Raw genomic sequence first — 22,438 nt, 5'->3', positions numbered from 1 at the left:
TACTCGCCTTCAACAATTCATCCAGTTTTCCATTAATCATCTTGCAACGAAAGACGTTAGCCCAAACCAATAAAAAAAAAAAATTTGAAAAAACAAATTTCACATTGTCTCCTTACTCGCCTTCAACAATTCATCCAGTTTTCCACTGATTATCCTGCAACGAAAGATGTTAGCCCAAACCAATTAAAATAAATAAATTTGAAAAAACCTAAAAAGTTTGTAAATTTACTCACCCAAGCTGCTTACTCGTCTCCTTACTCGCCTTCAACAATTCATCCAGTTTTCCATTAATCATCCTGCAACGAAAGACGTTAGCCCAAACCAAAAAAAAAAAAAAATTGAAAAAAAAAAATTTCACATTGTCTCCTTACTCGCCTTCAACAATTCATCCAGTTTTCCACTGATTATCCTGCAACGAAAGACGTTAGCCCAAACCAATTAAAATAAATAAATTTGAAAAAACCTAAAAAGTTTGTAAATTTACTCACCCAAGCTGCTTACTCGTCTCCTTACTCGCCTTCAACAATTCATCCAGTTTTCCATTAATCATCCTGCAGCGAGAGACGTTTAGCCCAAACCAATAAAAAAAAAATTTGAAAAAACTAAAAAAGTTTGTAAATTTACTCACCTAAGCTGCTTTTCAGTTGCTTTAAAACGTTTTGAGATGGACACTACTGGTTTTTTGAGTTCTAAAAGATCTTTCCGGATTTGCTCTAGCTCTTCATTATACTCCAGCTCGTTCCCAAAATTCTCCTTTGCCTTTGCACCTTCACCCGTTATGCGGACGGCGTTCAGAAGTGCCTTTACAACAATAGCAACTCGCTCTTCATTATACTCTAGCTCGTTCCCAAAATCCTCCTTTGCCTTTGCAGCTTCACACGTTCTGCGGACGGCGTTCGAAAGTGCCTTTACAACAGCAGCAACTCGCGTCTTCTCCACCGTTTCACTGTCGCCGATCTTCTTCACCTCTGTTGTCTCGTCCGCAAGAAACTTCAGCATGGACCCTGTGTATGTGGCCACCTCCGCAAATGCAAGCAGGAAGGCCAGCTCATGTACCCAGGGTATGTCCAGAGAAGAGCCCGTTGGGGAGCTAGCGACTGACCTGTGTCAAGCAAGGAGGGCCAGCTGGTGTACCCACGGAGTGCCTAGTAGAGACGGTCGAGGAGCCTGTGGCCGAGCTGCAGCGAGCTCTCTCACATGGCGTTTGACCATGGAGACTTGGGCAGAACCAAAGATGGGGTTCATTCTGCAATGGATGACTTTTGAGGGTAAAAAAGGGGTGGGTTTGAGATCTGGCTCTGGCATCGTCAGCCGGGCTAGGAGACCGGAGACAAGGGAACCAGAGATTTTGAAGAAATGGAAGGGTGCCATTGAGGAGTTGGGGGGGAGAGAGAGAGAAGGGAGACTGTGGTGAGAGAGAGGAGAGATGATAGTGGTGGTGTGGGCGTACGAATGGACTTGTCCTAAGGAGTCGACACTATATAGCATGTGCTTGGATTACTCACAGCAGTCCATCCAGTGTGATCTAAAGGCCCAGATTGTGAGAAGATGACAGGTAGTGGTACCTTATACATACATCTAAACCAATCCCATAATCATGCATGCCCCTAGGTTTGTCAGGTTTGTTAGCATTATAATTGTTATTAGTGATGTGCACCGAGTCTTGAAAAATCGAGTGTATTGCAAAGGTTCTAGAGTTTCTTTGGAGAGTTGTAGCATAAAATGCGGTAACAACAATGGATAACTTATATAAGAGGAAAACTGGAAAAGCATATGGTCTCCTCCTATTTGCCCTAATTGTGGAATTCATGCTGTAGCAATCGAACATTCCATGCCCATGGGTAGTTGCGTGACTGGCAATAGAATGCAGAAAAAACATTCGATGATTGAATTAAATCATTCAATGAAGCACCTACGCTAGCAGATGAAAGAGTTGAGATTCTAATCATTATTATTCGATCGACTTTCTGGGAGATTTGGATTTGGAAAGCCCGTTGCGCATGAAGGTCGTCGTCTCATTCCATTTCAGACCATTCGACGAGCTTCAAAGTTGCTTGCCTTCCCAGATTTCAAACACGGATGCAGGTGAGATGCTAATGGATTGTACCTGGGTGGAGTCAGCAATGCAGCTATTTGGGGAATTAGAAATCGCTGAAGCTTGACAAGCCTATGGGGAAAGATATTTCTTATCATTCTTGAGACTACTGCGGAAGCGCGGTGCTCGCGTGTGCAATTCATTCTTGTTTTATTTATCATTATGCATCACACATCATAACCAAACTATCAGCAAGTGAAGTATGTGAAAAAGCATAATCTACATTACACTCAAGTCAGGGGTATATATAAGTTACATAACCAAAGATTAATGCATTTTCCCAGTAGAAAAACTTTGCTGTCATCTTGAAGTCATCATGAAGCTAATAAAATTACACTCTAATATCATTGATGATTGTATTTGATGGTAGCAAGGATGGAGTTTTGAGCTCATACCTATCGAAGGGCACCTTTAATGCATTTATTTCCAATTCCTCCCATTCCAGAAAATAAAGCACCGATTGAATGCCTGCAATTTCACAAACTCAACATTAGTACTACAATGAAGAGCAACCTTAAGGCCTTAACTTACCCAAACTGAGTTGTGAACAAGTTAATTGGGTCGCACCATAAACAAAGAACTAAAATTTGAGGACTGGGGACACATAATTGATGTTTGATCTTCTTCCAAAAAAATCAGCCGATTTCGAGGAACTAGGGACACATACTCAAAGATTTCACCTTGGCAATTTGGGTCACCCAAACATTCTCACAAATCATAAAGGATGAGAGAAAAAGTTGTAGAGATACAGTGAAGATGCTTTTGCAAGCTTGTCCGTTTTTTCCTACTAGTCCTAATGGAAGCTAGGGATTTCATTTGACTTATTTACTGTAATTCAATTTGGGTCAATGAATATCTTTTGCCTAAATATTTCTAATGCAGCTAGGGTTTCATTTTAGAATAAGAAGGCAAGAAATCAACAATAACCAAACAATAGACTCATATATAGACAAATCATATCATCCAATCCATTACAAAGAGCAAGTCAAATCATATCTTTAAACCTCTAATCTCTAATATGTCTTGAATGCTTTCTTTCTGGAAATGATATGGATTCCTTTCACCTTGTCTCCTTACTCGTCTTCAACAATTCATCCAGTTTTCCACTGATTATCCTGCAACGAAAGACGTTAACCCAAACCAATTAAAAAAAAATTTGAAAAAACCTAAAAAGTTTGTAAATTTACTCACCCAAGCTGCTTACTCGTCTCTTTACTTACCTTCAACAATTCATCCAGTTTTCCATTAATCATCTTGCAACGAAAGACGTTAGCCCAAACCAATAAAAAAAACAAATTTGAAAAAACAAATTTCACCTTGTCTCCTTACTCGCCTTCAACAATTCATCTAGTTTTCCACTGATTATCCTACAACGAACGAAAGACTTTAGCCCAAACCAATAAAAAAAAATATTGAAAAAACAAATTTCACTTGTCTCCTTACTCGCCTTCAACAATTCATCCAGTTTTCCACTGATTATACTGCAACGAAAGACGTTAGCCCAAACCAACTAAAAACAAAAAAAAACAAATTTGAAAAAACCTAAAAAGTTTGTAAATTTACTCACCCAAGCTGCTTACTCGTCTCCTTACTCGCCTTCAACTTTTCCATTAATCATCCAGCAACAAAAGACGTTAGCCCAAACCAATAAAAAAGATAAATTTGAAAAAACAAATTTTACCTTGTCTCCTTACTCGCCTTCAACAATTCATCCAGTTTTCCACTGATTATCCTGCAACGAAAGACGTTAGCCCAAACTAATTAAAATAAATAAATTTGAAAAAACCTAAAAAGTTTGTAAATTTACTCACCTAAGCTGCTTACTTGTCTCCTTACTCGCCTTCAACAATTCATCCAGTTTTCCATTAATCATCCTGCAACGAAAGACGTTAGCCCAAACCAATAAAAAAAAACAAATTTGAAAAAACCTAAAAAGTTTGTAAATTTACTCACCCAAGCTGCTTTTCAGTTGCTTTAAAATGTTTTGAGATGGACACTACTGGTTTTTTGAGTTCTGAAAGATCTTTCCGGATTTGCTCGAGCTACATTGTACTCCAGCTCGTTCCCAAAAGGCCAAAATCCTCCTTTGCCTTTGCAGCTTCACATGTTCTGCGGACGGCGTTCGGAAGTGCCTTTACAACAACAGCAACTAGCATCTTCTCCTCCATTGAGTCGCCGATCTTCTTCACCTCTTTTGCTATCTCGTCTGCAAGAAACTTTAGCATGGACCCTGTGTACGTGGCCACCTCCGCAAATGCAAGCAGGAGGGTCAACTCATGTGTTTGAACCCAAAATAACATTTTTTCCCGATAAGGGGAACTCGAAGAAGACCGGGCCAATATCGGTGGCCCAAGTTATATATTTTCGACAAGTTCGGAATATATCGTTTGGAGGCTAAATAAGGCCTACTTAGAGATCAAGCAATCCTGAAGCAAATCTGGATATTCATTGATTTATTATTATTAATTATCAATATATTTGATAATTAATGGTAATTTGTTTGCTTGATTGTCAAGACTTTGCAATGGACGTGAACAGTTGGAGAAGGGGTCAACCATCTTTAATTGTGATTGACAAATTGACAAGGAATATATCTATTTTTTAATTTGCTTTGGCATGGTGAGACAATTGAGGAAGGCTATCATCCTTCAGTACGTATATACATGCAAGTGAATTATCAAGGGGGCCCCACATATATTGCAATCAAGAGTAGATGGAGCAGATTGAGGAAGGATATAATTATCCTTGATTACATTCAACAGAAGACATATGCATGCAATCCGTGCATATCTAGAGGTGGTGCTCCAGAGGTAATTAATCTTTGCCTATATTCCAGCCATGTACAGAGTCAATCTCTTATTGCTTACGATAGATATCAAAACTATAAAGAGTTTTGATTTGATTCAAGGCCAATAACTGTGGCCTAAAATATAGCATTGCATTCCTATTTGGAAGAGAATCTGCAGCAGCCTATATATAGAGGCTAAAGACGATACAGAAGGGGACCTCTCTCAAATCAATCAATCCTAGCGATTACAAAGCCTCCCCGGAGCAAACCTTCAACCTCGTTGAAACCCGGTGACCGTGCGCCAGTCCCAGTCTCCCAGCGAGCCGACTGTCAGCATCACCAGATCAACCCGGCGACCGTACTTCCAGTCCCAGTCTCCCAGCGAGCCGACTGCAAGCGCAACCGCCATTGTTACTTCCAGCGAAGCAAGGGTAACGCCCTCGCACCCAGCGAAGCTAGAGTCACGCTTTAGCGCAACCCCGTGCTTCTCCCAACTTCCCAATGATTGCTCTGCTTAGTCTACAACACTAAGTATCGATTCGGTGAACGCAAGAGACCACAACCAAAGCCCTTACCCAGTAAGGCAAGAAGTCCTTCTCCGGAAGGCTAGAGAAGAACCCCGTGACGAGGTTGGTGCTCTCCTCGTCCACGGTCGCTTGAAGAAGAAGTCAGGTCAAGGGACTACCCCGACGACTGCACCCCACGGTGCTGGCACGCCTGCGCAATCACACACTCAAAAGAGACAGTTTGCAAGCCAACTGGTTTTGGAGCCAAACATCATGTACCCAGGGTATGTCCAGAAGAGCCCGTTGGGGAGCTAGCGACCGACCTGTGGCAAGCTCACTCACATGGCGTCTAACCATGAAGTTTTGAGCTCATACCTATCGAAGGGCACCTTTAATGCATTTTTTTCCAATTCCTCCCACTCCAAAAAATGAAGCACCGATTGAATGCCTGCAATTTCGCAAACTCAACATTAGTACTACAATGAAGAGCAACCTTAAGGCCTTAACCTACCCAAACCGAGTTGTGAACAAGTTAATTGGGTCGCACCATAAACAAATAACTAAAATTTGAGGACTGGGGACACATTATTGATGTTTGATTTTCTTTCAAAAAAACCAGCCAATTTTGAGGAACTGGGGACACATACTTAAAGATTTCACATTGACAATTTGGGTCACCCAAGCATTCTCACAAATCATAAAGGATGAGAGAAAAAGTTGTAGAGATACAGTGGAGATGGAAGGATGAGAGAAAGAAGAGACGGATGGAAGAGGAGTAGAGAGATAGTACTTTAAAAATTCATCCATCTGTTCTTCTGTCCAATTCAATTTGGAACGAAAGGTTGGTCAAAGGGTGAACTGCCTAATTATCCATTGTGTCAGAGACTAGACTCTGCAGGAAGTCCCTGCCAGGGACCACTTTGATTCGAATTTCCCACTCAAGAATGATTTGATCTTATAGCTGGCCTATTTCACCCTTCGTTGTTTTTTCTTCGATCTTATTTATTTTGATCTTGCTTGGGAATAAAACTAGGTAACACTCCTGCGCGATGCTGTGGGCTTGTTTTTTCTTTTCTAAAATTTGTTCGTGATAGTGACAATTGTAATCAGAGAAAGTTTAACTGAAAATATTATCATTCCTACATATTAAAACAGCTAGTATTGTTTGCGTCTATAAGAATCTACTGAGGCATTGGACTACTGTGGCACTGGAGGAGGCTATACGCGAAAAGACTCAGCATCATCCATAGGTTGAAAGTTCCTGCTTCGTTGGATATCTCAGTCTTTGCCAAGAGGAATGAGAATGGTGCTTGTGTAAAACCAAATGACGGCCAAGGGAATGCTCACTGTCAACAATGTTAGCATTCCTTCTTCCATATGAACTCCAAGTATGTGGTACTATTTAGCCCCATACGCTTGCCCATGTGGTACTGCTACTAATAAAGCCGAAGCTCTGCCCATTATCTGTATGGACTGCACCCTTAACCAGCCAAATCCTAAAAAACACATAAAACCAAAATGCATCACAATCAAGAAGCTACCTCAAACCCCTAAGAGAGAGAGAGAGGAAGGCATTTAATGTGCAAGACCTTAGATTCATATCAGATAGAGATGAAGAACAGTGTAAAACAGAGATGCATGTGCAGCATATATACCTTACTCAAACAGAGATGCATGTGCAGCATATATACCTCACTCTCAAAAGGGGATTTCAAAATGCCATTAAGATGGAGATTGCCTAGCAGTTGCCTCTTGGCATAAATGACTTCTGTAGCAGCAAATAAGGTTCATAGATCCTGAAGAACATGATAAGAAACAACAAAAGAAGCTCGGTGCCAGATTGAATTGTTCTTCTGCTGTGAATTATGAACCGATTTTGTATAGACAACAAAAGAAAAGATGTAATGTGGCAAAATTTCAGAAAACCTAAGAAATTTCTTGTTAGCAGTTCTTAAGATAAATAATGTGGCATCTTGTATCATTAATTCCCATCCACACTAAAATGTCTGATGTTTAGCCTCATTACTTAGAGATAGGATAACCTAATAGGAACAAAATTTGCAAAGAAACCCTACTATAGGGACTGACTACCCTTAAAAAACTGAATTACTAATGACGGCAGCCTCCTGACTCTATCAAAGAACCACCCTGTACCATTACTAATGCACAAAATTTTACATCTCCCAGTAGTTGTTAATTGATTGATAAGAAGAAAAAAAATCCATATACACAGCCCTTCCATTCCCAGATGTGCTTTAGAACTACTGTCACCAGGGGTTTGATGCAGCTTTTGCTGACCTGCTGAAGGGATTTAGATGGGGGTTTAGGTGTGCCGTTAATTTTTCTTTTCTTAACACACTATAAATAAATGCAGAATCACGAATCAACATAAAAAATTACCTGTTGAAGCTCTTCATGGTTCAAAATAATTTTTGATCGTTTCCAATCACTATGAGGTGCAATTGGTTTCCCTCCTGGCGGTGCAATAAGATATCCAACTTCAACACATGGCGGAGGAAACTGTCAAAAAGGTCACCATCATAAATAAAACTTTAAAAACAGCTGAAAAATAAACATTTACCATAATGGAAACTACATAGGGTAAGGATTTAAAATGAACAGGTTTAAGTATTAGGGATCAGAATAATCAAATAAGAACCAGTAATAGCAAGAGACCAAATTCATAACTGATAAAAAAAAAGAAGATTTACATAGTAGAGTAGAAACTTTATTGAATAGATTGGTATTAATGCTTATCATGGATCTCACCAGTATAACAATTATAACAAAATTCGATGTCAATAAAATACACCAAATAAAAGCCATGAGCAAATGCTCCAACCAACACAGCAGTAAACAAACGGTCCCGTACAACTGGATTCTTCTGCAGTTTGAGTTGGACTGAGCAAGAAAAACACAAAACCCAGATGTTAAATACGAAAAAAATCACAAATTGAATCACAAAAGATGAGCAGAATTGTGAGACTGAGGGAAGAACAGGGAGTAGATGAGAGGAATCAAGACTTAATTTGATGCACTTGTTTATATTCCTTATAGCAACAGCCTCCCTTTCAACAGATTCAATGCATATAACAGCAGTAATAGATTATACTGTGAATCTGGATTGAATCTGGATGAACTGTCTCGCACCATAAGCCCTATGTAAAACCCACTAATTTTTGGAATCATCAGCGCTAGCAACAAAGGATTGCAATTTCTCCACTTTCCTTCTTAATTTTTAATTTTCTTCCCTGTAAGATCATAACCAATATGCTTATCATCCAGATACCAATTGCATTCTTCAAATCATAAAAACTTTGAAATTAATAGAGATTAAATGGCATAGAAAAGTAATCCATATCATTACTTTTTTAAGCTAATTTTCTTTATTTATATTTGCATACTTCATTTTCGGAGGAACCACTCTCTTCATCTTCTGAGTCTGTGTTTCTGATTGATGGATAATCCTTTGAGTTGGATCCTTCACCAACCTTTGAAATAAAACACCCATTAATCAAGAAAGAACAAAAAATTAAGCAGAGCTTTAGCCACATCAAATATATTGTTACCTTTAAGAAGAATGTAAAGAATTTCCCCTGCACTCAACATTAGCCCCCAGCAAGTACCTCAGGCACTATATAAAACGGACTTACCACCAAACCATGCAAACTCTGATATGCTTGAACCAAAATATTGTCAAACATCAACTAACCAAAAGTGGAATAAAAATCTAACTCATCAAAAGCAAAGAATTTTGGAAGTACCAGGCCTGATGTAAGTTGCAAGATCAAAGTCTGCCAATTTAATATGGAGATGAAGAGGCTTTTGTCCAACAGAATATTCTCAGGGTTCAAATCTCCGCGGAGAATCCTATTTCTGGTGGAGAAGCTGTCCTCATCTCTCTTTATCTATTCTCATTCATGGCCACTGAAATCAATTCCACATAAATAACCTTGGTTCGGATCATGTTGCAGCTTTCCTTGTTCAACTAAGTTCTTGTACTGCGTTAATGGCCCTGAAAGCACAAAGCTTGCATCAGAATTCAAAAATCACAATTTAAATGGAAATTTACAAAGCAGTAGCACACAATTGATACTCGATTGGCAAAGGAAGCATAAGGATTTTCAAGAAATACATTGGTCTGTGTTATATAGCAAATGAAAATCTTAGAATGTGGCAGCAAAAGAGAATACAGGAAAGAGAATTGGATTTTGATCATGAAGAATAAAGAACAATAGCTTTAGCTTGGTTTTACTTTCGATGGAATAGCGGTCATATACATTCTACTTGGTAGGTATTTTTGTGCTACAGCTATATTGGGATTCAGATGGGAATGACTGTGATATAGTCATTGTCATACGAATGATCAACCATCCTTGAGATGGCAAGGTCATCAGAAAATTAAGATCCCTGATTTGCTTTTTAAATTTATACATTGAAACTATATAGACACATTTAAATCCTAACCTGTGTAGAATTGAATGTTATGACACATTTTGTCATTCGATCAGAGGATAAGTATCTAAAAATCTTACGCATATATGTATTTAATTAAACAGGGGAATGTTTATAAAATCTTGCTTTATTCATTGCCATAATTGGCTGAGACATGGCATTCACCCAATTCTCCACGGATAGGCAATAAGGTCAGGAAAGTTCTACCATTGAATAAGACGATATATGAAAATCAACAGGCATACACACATGTATATTTCTCAGTTGCCTTTTATTTTTATTTTTTTAATCTGCATTCCCTAAACAACTAAACCAATTCAACTAAAAACGAACCGACATGTGTACAGATAGAATCCAAAAAACCACACCAATTCAACTAAACAAATTCAGTATATTGGTTTTTTTTTTTGGATCTGCAGTACCTAAACAACTAAAAGATATGAAATCAGCTACATAACAAAGAGAATCCAAAAACTGGAGCATGTCAGAAAACGATAGCACTTCAAATCCAAAATATCTTCCATGTTTCAAAAACATAAAAACAGGTACACATGAGTATGATTGAAGAGGAGAATGCAAAATTTCAGGACAACTTTACCATTTATTGCTTTCACCATTGTTACTGGAAGTAGAAAGAAATGGTATATATAACATAAGATATAAGAGATACCAGGGACCCAATGGCTTGCCTGAAATGCTTGAGTTCATTCCAAGCTGAACCTGCATACTGCATTTTTGTTTATTCAGTAAGAGTTTATAATACAATTAGGCAAAGGTAAAAATAATATCATCTGTTGCTCTATAGCTCCAATGCTCCATTACTAAACGAACCACACTATCGCTGTAATAGAATGATGGTAGAGAGAAATATAATTATAAGGTTTTCCTCTATTAATCTCTATAGACTTGTGAAATGTGCTTCATGACACACACTAATTCAACTCAGCACCAAATTCTAATCTTGAAGATTCAACAATAACTCCATCCAATGTTCTAACAGCGCAAAATAATCTAGGTTCCACCATTTGCATTTATAACAAAAATCAACGAAAATTGAGTAGCATTTCAATTTTCACAGATTCATCACCTAACTTGCTACCTACCTCTTTTCGTCATCGGTAAGTTCTGTGGCGCTGGGGCTTCGCCGGAAGTTCGAGCAAAAGATGAAATCCCTAGCCGTACACGAAGCAAAGAGTTCCGAGGCAGAGTAGGAATCTCCGTACACTCAATTAGCTTGGGAGCTTACCTGAAATTCGGAATCCGGACTGATTGGCTCCACAGTCGTCCTATTTCAATTCCCCAGAACTCCTTCTTCTCTCTCTCTCTTCGTGCCAAGCAAAGAAGCTTAATTAGAAGCAAACACGCCCCAGAACCTTCTATCACGAAAAAAAGAAGGGCAAAACCGTCTTTGCGCTATCTTATGAACAATGCCTCCCGAGGGCTTATATTTAGAATTGGAATGAGAATTGCTTGTGGAGACTAGAGAATGGTGGATCTCATTGTCGTCCAAGGCATGCATTATATAGAAACCCTAACATTCTATGCAGGTTGGTATCAGTTTCAGGGACCAGGTGATTAAACTCATGTAATTACTTCCTGTAAGCTCACGATTATGTTTACCTTCAAGTAAATCTAATGAATTCCAGGGACTATAGGTGATTAAACTCATCTAATGATAACAGTACAGCAAGAAATATTGTCATCCTCCAAGACCGGTAATAGCCTTCTATGTTCCCAGAACAGTTGGGTAAAGAGCATATTAGATCAGATATTACCTACCAAGTCTTAATCTACACTACAGGTTATGACGCTTTACATCCCACTCAGCACAGTAGCAGAGTGTTTGTGACTCTATGAACATATATGCCTTTACATATCTAACAATACCAGGTTTCTCATGCGCACATTCTCCCACTAGCTAAGCCTCACTATGTGAATGAGGTAATATCGCTGCGTTTAGTCCAACTCAATCGTTGCGTCTAGTAGGGAATCCACATCAGGAGTTATAACAACTCGCTGGCCAAGCTCTCCAAGAACACAACACTTTCTCGCTGCACTGTTGATTGCAGCAACATCTTGAGCAAATATACAATCTGAACCGGGTGAAACCTGCACACATATGAAACCATGATTTTTAAACTTGAAAAACCGAACTTTAGGTGTCCATCTATGCAAATGTTGTGCTTTCATTCTAGTTTAAGGAAAGTCAGTGGCTGTATGACTTACATCATACAGTGCATCTCCTAGCTTGAACTTGACTGCTCCACTCTTGTAAACCAGCATCTTCCCCATATACCCCTCAGATAACTCTTCCAAACTACCGCCCTTCTTTGCAGCACCTACCTTCTCTGATGGTGCTGAGCTTCCGACTTTCTCTTTCCCCTTTGCACTAGTAGGTCGCTTGACCAATGGTAGAGTAGGAGGCAGCTGAACAAAGAGCAACTTCTCTTTCGCATTTTGCTCCTGTCACCAATCACCAGTAACATACCATCACCTTTACCATTCGATTAATTGCTCAACATTGTTTAAGAAACAAGGGATTCTTATAATTTCTTATTACTAAACTAACACTCACCAGCAGCCCGAGTTCTGAAGAACAATTTATAGTACTCTCATCATACTCCTTTGCAGCATCCTCAACAAATTCCTTCTCATTAAGAATGTCTAAGAAAGAAAATGAGTAGAACCGACTGATAAGCTCATCATTGCATACAATGAAAATCAGAGTCTCTATGTATAACACATTTGTACTCATTGAAAGCCATCAATTGCATGGAAAAGAAAAGTCCTGAAACTTTCAAAATGCATCTGAAGAGAATACCTGGGTCTCCAAAGTAGGGCTTCCTCAGCGGAAGAGTAGTAGGATATTTGCTGTTCTCATAATCCTGCAGCAGCAGCACAGTAGCCAACGGTTAGGAGTTAGAGACTAGAGATGAGCAACAGAAACGGAGAAGGGGTTAGTCACATTAGTTGTCTTACCCAAATCTCTATATATTGATTCTTGACATTTGAAATTGATGCATCCGCAATATCAATATCCATAGGTGCATCAGTTCCAGCTCCACTGGTAGCCAAAGGTGAAGGTGACAGAATTTGATCATTGTCAGAGCCTTTCACTCCTAAGCTGCTCCCTTGATCAAGATTTTCTACCTTCGGTACCCCATATGTCCTCAAGGAGCTTGAGGATGCAGCTCCTGGACCAAATGCTACTTGCACAGTAGCTGCAGATCGAAGAAAAAACATGAATGGAAAGCACACTAGGTAAGACTTCAAGCCTACAATGCTCACTAAATTACATTACAGTGACCAGATCAGCAAGCACAGAACAATTGGCTATAGCATCAAACTAAATCTAGTAACTATAAACCAATTAACCAGCAGAAGCATAAGAAACGAGAGAATTTACATTTTTTCTCAGCTTTAGGCGCACGTCTAGCCTGTTTCTCCTGTAAATGCAAGGGCCAGAAAATCAATGATCTATCGAATAAATCTATAACCGAAAGCAAACAAAATGGAAGTATCTAATCGGTCGCATTTCTAATCATACGCTAATCAGGAATAGGGTTGATACACTGCTGTTATTCACTGAATAAGTGAGAAAGTTCAGTTCTTTTTCCCTTCAGGTGCTACGTATAACTCACATGAGCTAAAAAGACTCTTATTTCCACTAACCAAGTTACCCTCATTTTCACAACAATAGGGACTGTGAATTGCATGCCTAAAAACAAATCCTCCATCTGTTTTTAGTTTTTTACCTTCAATCTTTTTACATTACACATCTCCAAAAGTAACCAAGCAAGGAAGGTAAAGGTAAATACAACTTACCAAAACAAGAAAAGAGAAACAATGTGTACCAAACAGGACCTTACTTTTAATTATTTTTTCATAAAAGCCAAAACAATGTGTACCAAACACAGAGAAATCATTCTGGATATTAAACATGGTATTAGAAAACTTTAACAATAAAAATTTATTAGAAAAAAAAAAAAAAAACAAATAATAAATGGAATCATTACCCAAAAGAATATGTAGTATTATTATTATTACCTGGAACTTTCGCAGCAGAGCCTTGGCTTCTCTTTCTTCTTTCTCAGCATCTTCAACCTCACTGCATTATTCAGAAACAGAAATGTTAAAGATTTGAATGTGTGAAAAAATAAATGGGGATTAATTTGGAGAAATGAAATGAACTAGGGTTTTGAAATTGTGCGATTACGTTGTGGGCACAGTGGTTTTGGGGTTTCTGGGTTGAGCTTTGGGCTTGAACCTTCCCTGCAAGAAAACAGAGCAAGAATTGGAAGGAATTTCAGATCTATGAGATGGAATTTCAATTCCTTGAACGAAAAATGACGAAATTGGTGTGAAATTGAAGAGAGAGATGGGGTTGTTACCTTCCGGCGAGGAGCAGAGGACTCGCTTTTGTCCATGGAGTTTTGGTTGGTTGGAGAAGAAGACGAAAAAAAAAATTGATGGAAAACAGGGCAGAGGTGGGTTTCGAACCAGTGACTCCTCTCACAGAGGATGAGGAAGACTTTACCAACTGGACTGACAGGACTTATATGACAAGACCCTAATCAGATAATACTTGTATTCTTGTTATTAGAACGAGCATTCACTGTTTAGTATTTACCCACACGGGTTAAAATTCGAGAGTTTCATTTTGTGCACTTATATTTCGATTCTGTTTTTGCTCTACTATTATCATCTATTTTAGTGTGCAGTCTATGATTATATGATTGAATTAATGGATGATCAATAGTTAAGATAGTGGATATTCACGTCATCAACACTTTAACAAAATCTTTAGGGGATTGCAATTTGCAAGTGAAGAACATCCTCGCAAAATGTAAGTGTGAACTCTCCATGAAATAATAGGAGTAACATAACCTCAAGTGTGCGGAGTCATATCAAATATGAGGGGCGATTACTGAATTCATGTTTAGATGAGCGGTTGTTTCAAGTTACTTTTTTACAATCGATTCATCAATACAGCATTGTTTTCATAGACGAACTTGTAATTGCAATCAAACTACATATTTGAGAATGATTGCAATCATCCCCGAAATATTAGTTGGATCGTGGCCATGTTTGCAGAAAACCCATGCACAAGAGCCATCTTTTCCCCGGACTACTGGAAAGAAGTGATCCTTATAGGGTCCGTCTTTTTCAGCACATGCCCATTTAATGCAAGATGAGAATCAATATTTAGTGCAATTCGGCATAGGCTCATATTCAACAGTTGCTATTGGAAAAACATGGAAAGGTAAAACATACTCATAAAAAGCAACACCTTCTCATATCAGACTTATTTAAGACCAATCTTAATTTTCATTTAAAAAGGAATATGAGTATGGACTTCCCAGCTCCAAGGAGAAGTGTGGCCCAAATGTACAAGTCAAAGCATAGCTTGAAGACAGAACTCAACGTAACTACTCGTTATTGCTGCAACTGTATAACAGACGAATACAAAATTTGGAATGGGCATGGATAGTTGCAGCCTAAAGCCACCGAGATGAGAAGTGGTCTAAGAAGTCCCACCGTTGAAAGCCCAAAGAGAAGGGTATCCCTAAAATGACTGAACTCAGAGCACACCATAACCGTCACGGGTAAGTCAAGCAAATTCTCCTCTGCAAACAGGGTCAGTAATTCACCATTGATCTGGTGGTTAGCTACAACATAATGGTTAGTGTTAGGATATACCCAATTACCAAGAAAACAATTTTCCTTGACTCATTCATACTTGCTCAAACTCCCTTGTACTCACAGCCTAACTAGGAAGCTAAGCAATCCTAGCCCTCTTCATTCAAATGAGAAAAGTCCCCAAGGAAAAAACTACCAATCTAGTGACTTCAAAAAACTTCTCATGGTTCTTATTTTCAGAAAAGGCAATCACTGAGTTTACGGATCATGATGTAAACCACTTGGTCAACATGACATCATAAAACATCAGTACCAAATATTCAGAGCAAAACTTAAAAAAGACATTAGTAACAAGACATAATAGGAGCAATCACAGAAATAACAAAAAATAAGTCCAACATAAGCAGCGAAAATAACATGAATCATATGGTTTGATGGCTTCTCCAACATGAGAGCAATCACTGAACTTCCAGCCAAGTCTCTGCAAAGGTCATAACATTACAGCAAGGTTAAAGATGTGAGTCCCAAACTTCCAACAAAGTCATGGCAAGAGGTAAGAAATCACGTTGACAAGAGCTCCAAGAAACGTTAGTCCTGTAAAAGATTTACATAATGGCAACAAAGAAGTGTCAAGAACAGAAATAGCATGATAATAACGAATTATGCAGTGACTTTATCCAAACACTGAGAATGGAGACAAATTAAAGATGTACCCCTTCAGAGGATAAGAAGGAAAACTATAAACCATGCATCATTACAATCATCTCTTAAACAACATCGATTTTTAAGATAAATGAATTAAATACAACGGAATCGGCACCAAAAGAATAGTAATCATTAGAAAGTCTTTCTTCATTTCATCTTTCTTTTTTGGTGCCATATCCAGAAATTCCTTGGGGACCACATACTTACCATGGTTGCATGAACATCTTTTTCCGTAAAGAACCTTCACATATACAAAAGACCAAGTGAAAGCCCCGGTATGAAATAAAACTAAACAAAAAAGAAAAGAAAAGAAAAAGAGAAGGTAAAATTACTGCAAAGCAGATTCTAGAAAATACACATCATTCAACAGATCCCACCCCTCAACAAAGCAAGAGGGAGAGAACCGAAGGTGTTAAAACCAGGATACAACGTATAAAAATCCATCTTTAGAAATTTACTTCGTACAGATTTTATGGACACGGCCAAATATCTGTATATACATATTAAAGGTGCAAATTGCTATAGTAGCAACAATTCATACCATTGCATACTGCTGTAACACGTTTATTGTGGCTTCTGTAGTTATACCTTTTCATTTGGAAAAATAGTAGTCTAATATAAATTAAAAAAGAAAAACAGTAGTACTTTTCCAAAACTTTAAAATTTGACAAAATTTTTCATAACAACACAATTACTAGGCAGTAAAACATAAGGTAAAACTCAAAAGATATGTTCAAAATCATTTGAAAGCAGAGACGTCTCCATATATTGCTCTGCTCAAGTATAACTGATGCTGCTCAAAAGACAGGTTAAACATATTTTACATGCAACTAATGAATGTCCCAACCTATTCATATGAATCAAATATACGAGCAAAGAAACAAGTAGGCATCCAAAAGATACGAAAACCAAACATGTATTAACAGAAGGAAACAAAAGACATGCAGTGCATACCTGTCAACGTGGAGAAATAGCAAAGGACCATATCATTTTGTCTCTGCCATGAACTTCTCATACTCTGCATCTGCACCATACGTTGCTTTCTCTGCAGAAGAAGCAGGAGGGGGAGCCGGAGTACTTGCGGCCCATGGCACATTACCAATGTTCTGAGATTGGTCTGTAGTTGAGGGAGGGGGAGGTGGAACAGCATTGTAGTAAGATGAGTAACCATATGAAGATGGAGGATAAGTGTGTTGGCCATTTGGTGGCATTGCCGGTAAAGAGCTCCCATACATATTAGTTGGTAAAGATTGGGTAGGGTTTTCAGATTGAACTCCTGGAGGAGGGTAACTCTGCTGTGCTTCACTGGAGGGCAGCTGAGGTGGTGCACCAGGGGGAGCAGGGTACCGTGGACCATAACCAGCCATAGGTTGACTCATGGGAGGATAAAACATTGCTGAACTAGGAGGAGGGGGAGGGACATAAGGAGCATAAGGAGGAGGAACGGGAGGTCCCCATGGAACCGGGGTACCCGCATAGCTAGTAGGTGGTGCATTCCCAAGAGGACCACCTGGGGCAAACTGCTGAGAGGGATAGGCACCAACAGGCTGACTGGAAACAGGGTATGACGGCATTGCCGAAGCTGGCGGTCCGGGAGGCACAACAGGCTGGGGAGGCTTGCCAGCAACTCTGACAGCAATTGATCGCCCCTCAAGCCGATAGCCATTCATGCTTGCAATAGCATTATTAGCCATCTGAACATCTGCGTACTTCACAAATCCATAACCTTTACTCAATCCAGTAACCCGGTCCTTGATAACTTTGGCCATCACAATGTCACCGAACTGTGAAAACATACCGATCAAACCATCATCCTCAAGTGTAGGTGGCAAGTATCCAATGTACAAATTTGTGTCGTCATGTTCCTTTGTAGTAGGCTTAATTCCAGAAAAACCCAACCCTGGATGTGATGCACCGCTAGCACTCCCACCACTGTTAGACCACGGAGGATTGCTTACTGAAGTCCCTGGGCCAAGAGCCAGAGTAGCAGTCTGCTTAGTTGCTGACTCGGGAACTGTCCCACCTAACTCAGCCAAAAAATTCTGATACTCATCATCCATTTTCTTCCCAGATGTACCCTTCATTGGACAATCGATAGTAGGATGCCCACCATCACCACATATCTTACAGAGCACATCACTCTTAAAGGTTGAGGTTCGTGAAGGACATGCATACTGACGATGCCCAGGCTCACCACATAACCTACAATACTCCTCATCCCTAATAGTCCCATTCAACGCCGCGAGTTCCCTAAGCTGTTGCCTCTTATGCTCATTCAACACCTCATCCACAGGCTGCAAGAGCTTCTCCACCATCCCAGCTGCAGCATCAAGAGCATCCTGCGTATCAGCCTCAACCAGAACGTGCAAGTCCTCATTCTCCGAAGGATCAGGTTTCAAATCCCTCTTCTGCTGCAACCTACCCTCCTTCACAGACCCTTTCCCCCTAATCACAATTTTAGCACCAGTTTCTTTCTCCATCCTCTTTTGAGTATTACCCCGCGGGCCGATAATAAGCCCAATAAAATTGTAACCAGGGTACTCCTTCATGGGAATGTAAAGCTTCTTGTGAAGCTTAGGCGGCCTGTAATCCGCTGGAGGCTTATAGTTAGGGTTCCTCTTAAGAATCTGAGCAATAATCTCCTGCCTCTCTCTATTCAACCTCTCACGCGCTCGAAACTCTCTAGTATTAATCCTAATCCCCATGTTATCATACACCGGCTCCGGCGACGGAGACCTAGCTCCTTCGGGTCTGTCATCCAAAGGCAAACCCGAAGAGAGCATCCGACTAATCTCAAGAAGCCTACTATTCAAAGCTTGAATTTCAGGATCGAATTCTATACCTCCCATGAAATCCGGCAGCTGAACCACCGGCTTGGGCTCCTCGGCGGCCCACCGCGACTTCCTCTTCCTCTTCCCGCTACCGGACTCGTCCCCCTGGTTCTCCGACTCAGGCTGCGGGTCCCACCGGCTGCGACGGCGCCGCCTGCTCGTGGTCTCCTCCTCTCCGCCGGAGACTTCCCGGTCGGTCGTCCCGCTCTGCGTGTTGGTCAGTCCGTTCTCCGATATCAGCAGAGCAACCGCCTTGCCGGCGTCGGTGGAATTTCCGTTCTCGACAGCGGCGGCGGCCTGGGAGGCTAGGGTTTGAGATGGGGGAGGAGACGGGTCCTTGTAATCGGAGACTAGAGATTCCGAAGGAGGGTGGTGGTTGTAGGAGGCGGGGGGTTCGGAGGGAGGTTGGTGATCTAGGGTTTCGATAGGGTTTGGTTGGATGGCCTCCATGGATTTTTGAGATCGGAGAAGAAGAGAGAGATGTGGTTGAAGACGAAAACTAAACTATCGAGGAGTTCGGTAAACGAGAGCGGGATATAGGGGTTAATAAAACGACATTGCGTATTTTATATATAGGTGTGAACAGTAACTACTTCAGGCCCAGCCCAAAAACGGATTTGGTTTTGGATTCACAGTCCCATTTCGTGTTCTTTCTTGACAAGGTCTTTTATTTATTTATTTATTTATTTTTTCGGGTCGGTTTTAAATATCAAATATGGAGGAAAGGTTGAAGGGCCATTTAGCTGAAAAATTGAAATTTTCGATTGTAAGACCAAGCATAAGATTGAGAAAATAAGGGTGTTACTCGCAATACTGATGTGGGAGTTATGTCGATAATGTGAAGTGTTTTAATTATTTAATGTGACATTTTTTACATGATAATTTGTGAATGATAAATGAATAGTTTGATAATAGATCTTGTCTACTTGTTTGATACTTTTAAAACTCATTTAGTCATTTAAATATATACATTTGAAGTGTATTGAGATGAGTTCACATTGTGGGCATATTTGAGATTGCTTCTCCGAGACCAAAATAGCTATTTTTTTATGTATGAGAAATTTTTCTTAAACATTTTTAGTTATTAGGGGAATTTGACTTTCTTCTTTTCCTTTTCTCGGTTGATCATCTACCTTCCCTCTTTTGTAGTCCGTAAATCGTGGTGAGTCCATCTCCTAATTGTTCGCTGATAACTTCTCATGGTTGTGTTCATATTATGATATTTCTCGTCAATCTCTCTCCCAGATATTTTTTTTTATCTCTACTACTACAAATGGAAGGCCCTCTTTTGGTGTCAAAGGGTTTCACCAAATTTTGAAGTGTCTATAATACCCTTTCATAACATAATTATTAAATTAAGTCAATATAAATAGATAAAAGTGTAAATTGAAATTAAAAATAGTCAAACCACTATTCTATGTTAAAAAAAAAAAAAAAAAAAAAAAAACTATTCCTTTTAGTCGACCATTTTCCCTTAACACAATGTCACCAGCGACAAAAGCGGGCATGTTGTTAGTAATGTTTAAGGGGGCGGTGGTCTATGCTTTCGTTCGTCAATATTTTAGTCGATCATTTTCCCTTAACACAATGTTACCCGCGAGAAATGCGAGCATGTTGCTAGTCATAATAACCCCAAATATTTGTTTGTCAAAATCAGTTGAAATTTAACTAAATTTAATAGTTCAAAACTGAACACTTCGCTTTATTGCGGTAGAGATGAATGACACAGAAATGACAGAATTCCAATGTTTCATCATAATATTCAATTAAAAGGAAATTTCATAATTTCTGCAATTTCTCATCTAACGGTCCATGTTCCTCCGTTACGTCAGCAACTCTGTGTCTGGAATATATCAATGAATTATGAACCAAAGCCCAATGAACCCCCGGGTACAGAGAGAAGAAACTCCGGGCAAACCCTCCTCGACTAGTTACATGGGTCTTTTCAGTTCCGATTCCGGTTCACTTTTCCGTCGCCGTTCCAAAGGTTAGTATACTCTCATGTTCAGGGTTTTAATATTCGTTAATGGTAAAGATTCGTTAATTGTTCGGGTTTTATAGAAGCGTCGTAATTATTTGGTTGCTTTTACCATTTGCAGAATCATCATCCAGTTCCCCCCCAAAACCAAAGAGTAAGAATTCTCATTCTATTTTCTATTTCAAGGGACCAGTTTAATTTACTAGCCATTGCCCTCCTCCTGCGAGGGACCAGTTTTTTTTTTTTTTTTTTACTTTTCTCTTTGAAAACACAAACAATTATGAATGTTACTAGCCTCAACATTTCAGTATAACAACATCAATTCTTGTTTGCATAGTAATGGCTTTATGTATTCTTTTCGATTAGGTCTTAGTGAAGTTCAAGATGAGCTTGTCAAGAAATATCCTCCCGGTGCTGTGGTTATTCTGACCAGAACTCCGTCGAGATCAGCTGATGATTTCAGGTGGGACTATCTCAGACCGAAATACCGATATCCTACTTGTGAGGAATGGATTGAAAAGTTCTACGAGGTATCTTAATTTGCTCTTGTTAAAATTCTTCATGTGCTTGCTGCATTGCTATGTCTGTTCAAAATTGGATGGAAAAGGTTCAGTATCTTTTAATAACACAAAAAGCACTATGCACTTGATATCGTTTTCTGTCTTGTTATCTCATCTCTTGTGCGCGGAGATGGAAAAGTTACGATAACCATCTTAACCATGAATGGTGCTCGACCTTATCAGGGACTTCGGAGTTTAACCCCATTGTTACATCAATTATTACGTAGTGTTGGTGATAGTCAGTTACTTCTGCACAATAGGATCAGTAGCTAGTATGGCCACGAACTGATTTTTCGAATGTAAACCTCTGTTCTTGCAGTACCAACGCTTGTGTGGAAGAAATTGTCCCGTATGGTCCAAGATACAGATTGAGACCTGTGGTCTTGAGGTGTACCCCGAAAAGCTATTGAATGACTCGACTTGAAATAGCTTGAGAATGACTTGACTTCCAGTTCTTGGTTTGAATGTGAGGATCCAGAGGCTTACTCCAGGCATTATCATTTAGAGAAACACATTTTGTTGCCGATGCTTGCACTACTCTATGCTACTATGAAGACGTTGAAATGATTTGAGTTCGTCAATTCACTCCCTTTGTAGGAAAGCTTTTTTAGTATGCAACTCTAGACAAATTCTGTTTGTAATTTGTCTTAATTCAGTGATTTTCACAAAAGATGATCTTCAAAATGCATTTCAAATTCAATAAGCATTGTGGAAACACTACTAGTGTGCCAAAGTTGTAAACCAAAAACCCTCTAAGATGAGGAAAGCTAGAGAACTACATGTGCCATTGAAATTGTCCCTGGTTATATATAGCTTCTTAAAAGTGACCAAGTTCTCAACAATTTTCATCTGAGACCTAAATTTAAACTAATATTGTACA

The 22,438-nt window shown here is 39.4% G+C and overlaps 3 protein-coding genes across 16 annotated transcripts; 1 reads left to right on the top strand and 2 right to left on the bottom strand.

Annotated features, from left to right (window-relative positions):
- Positions 1–6,440: 6,440 nt before the first annotated feature.
- LOC133715533 (DNA-directed RNA polymerase III subunit rpc4-like) lies at positions 6,441–14,380 on the bottom strand. 14 transcript variants are annotated; one of them, XM_062142056.1, is made up of 18 exons: positions 14,236–14,380; positions 14,061–14,116; positions 13,892–13,952; positions 13,251–13,290; positions 12,824–13,065; positions 12,666–12,729; positions 12,420–12,508; positions 12,071–12,307; positions 10,948–11,953; positions 10,515–10,564; positions 9,154–9,404; positions 8,959–9,068; positions 8,794–8,880; positions 8,376–8,640; positions 8,159–8,290; positions 7,790–7,909; positions 7,045–7,690; positions 6,441–6,885 (listed from the first exon to the last, which is right to left on the bottom strand). In XM_062142056.1, exons 1-9 carry the CDS (start codon positions 14,269–14,271, stop codon positions 11,801–11,803), a joined length of 978 nt encoding a protein of 325 aa, XP_061998040.1. In that variant the 5' UTR covers positions 14,272–14,380; the 3' UTR covers positions 6,441–6,885; positions 7,045–7,690; positions 7,790–7,909; positions 8,159–8,290; positions 8,376–8,640; positions 8,794–8,880; positions 8,959–9,068; positions 9,154–9,404; positions 10,515–10,564; positions 10,948–11,800. The 14 variants fall into 14 exon arrangements, with proteins under 14 accessions (XP_061998040.1, XP_061998047.1, XP_061998049.1 ...); XM_062142063.1 differs by having other exon boundaries at positions 7,045–7,687; XM_062142065.1 differs by having other exon boundaries at positions 7,045–7,185.
- A 1,308-nt stretch (positions 14,381–15,688) lies between these two features.
- On the bottom strand, positions 15,689–19,549 carry LOC133718755 (splicing factor-like protein 1). The gene is made up of 2 exons (XM_062145630.1): positions 17,144–19,549; positions 15,689–16,078 (listed from the first exon to the last, which is right to left on the bottom strand). The coding sequence occupies exon 1, from the start codon at positions 19,468–19,470 to the stop codon at positions 17,176–17,178; it is 2,295 nt and encodes a 764-aa protein (XP_062001614.1). The 5' UTR covers positions 19,471–19,549; the 3' UTR covers positions 15,689–16,078; positions 17,144–17,175.
- A 1,357-nt stretch (positions 19,550–20,906) lies between these two features.
- Positions 20,907–22,371, top strand: LOC133718886 (uncharacterized). The gene is made up of 4 exons (XM_062145766.1): positions 20,907–21,007; positions 21,120–21,152; positions 21,365–21,528; positions 21,878–22,371. Exons 1-4 carry the CDS (start codon positions 20,956–20,958, stop codon positions 21,980–21,982), a joined length of 354 nt encoding a protein of 117 aa, XP_062001750.1. The 5' UTR covers positions 20,907–20,955; the 3' UTR covers positions 21,983–22,371.
- Positions 22,372–22,438: the final 67 nt, after the last annotated feature.

This window comes from Rosa rugosa, chromosome 6 (genome assembly GCF_958449725.1).
Source record: "Rosa rugosa chromosome 6, drRosRugo1.1, whole genome shotgun sequence".
NCBI classification, from domain to species: Eukaryota; Viridiplantae; Streptophyta; class Magnoliopsida; order Rosales; family Rosaceae; genus Rosa; species Rosa rugosa.
Note: the sequence above shows the minus strand (reverse complement) of the source record. Positions and strands in the feature narration are given on the sequence as shown.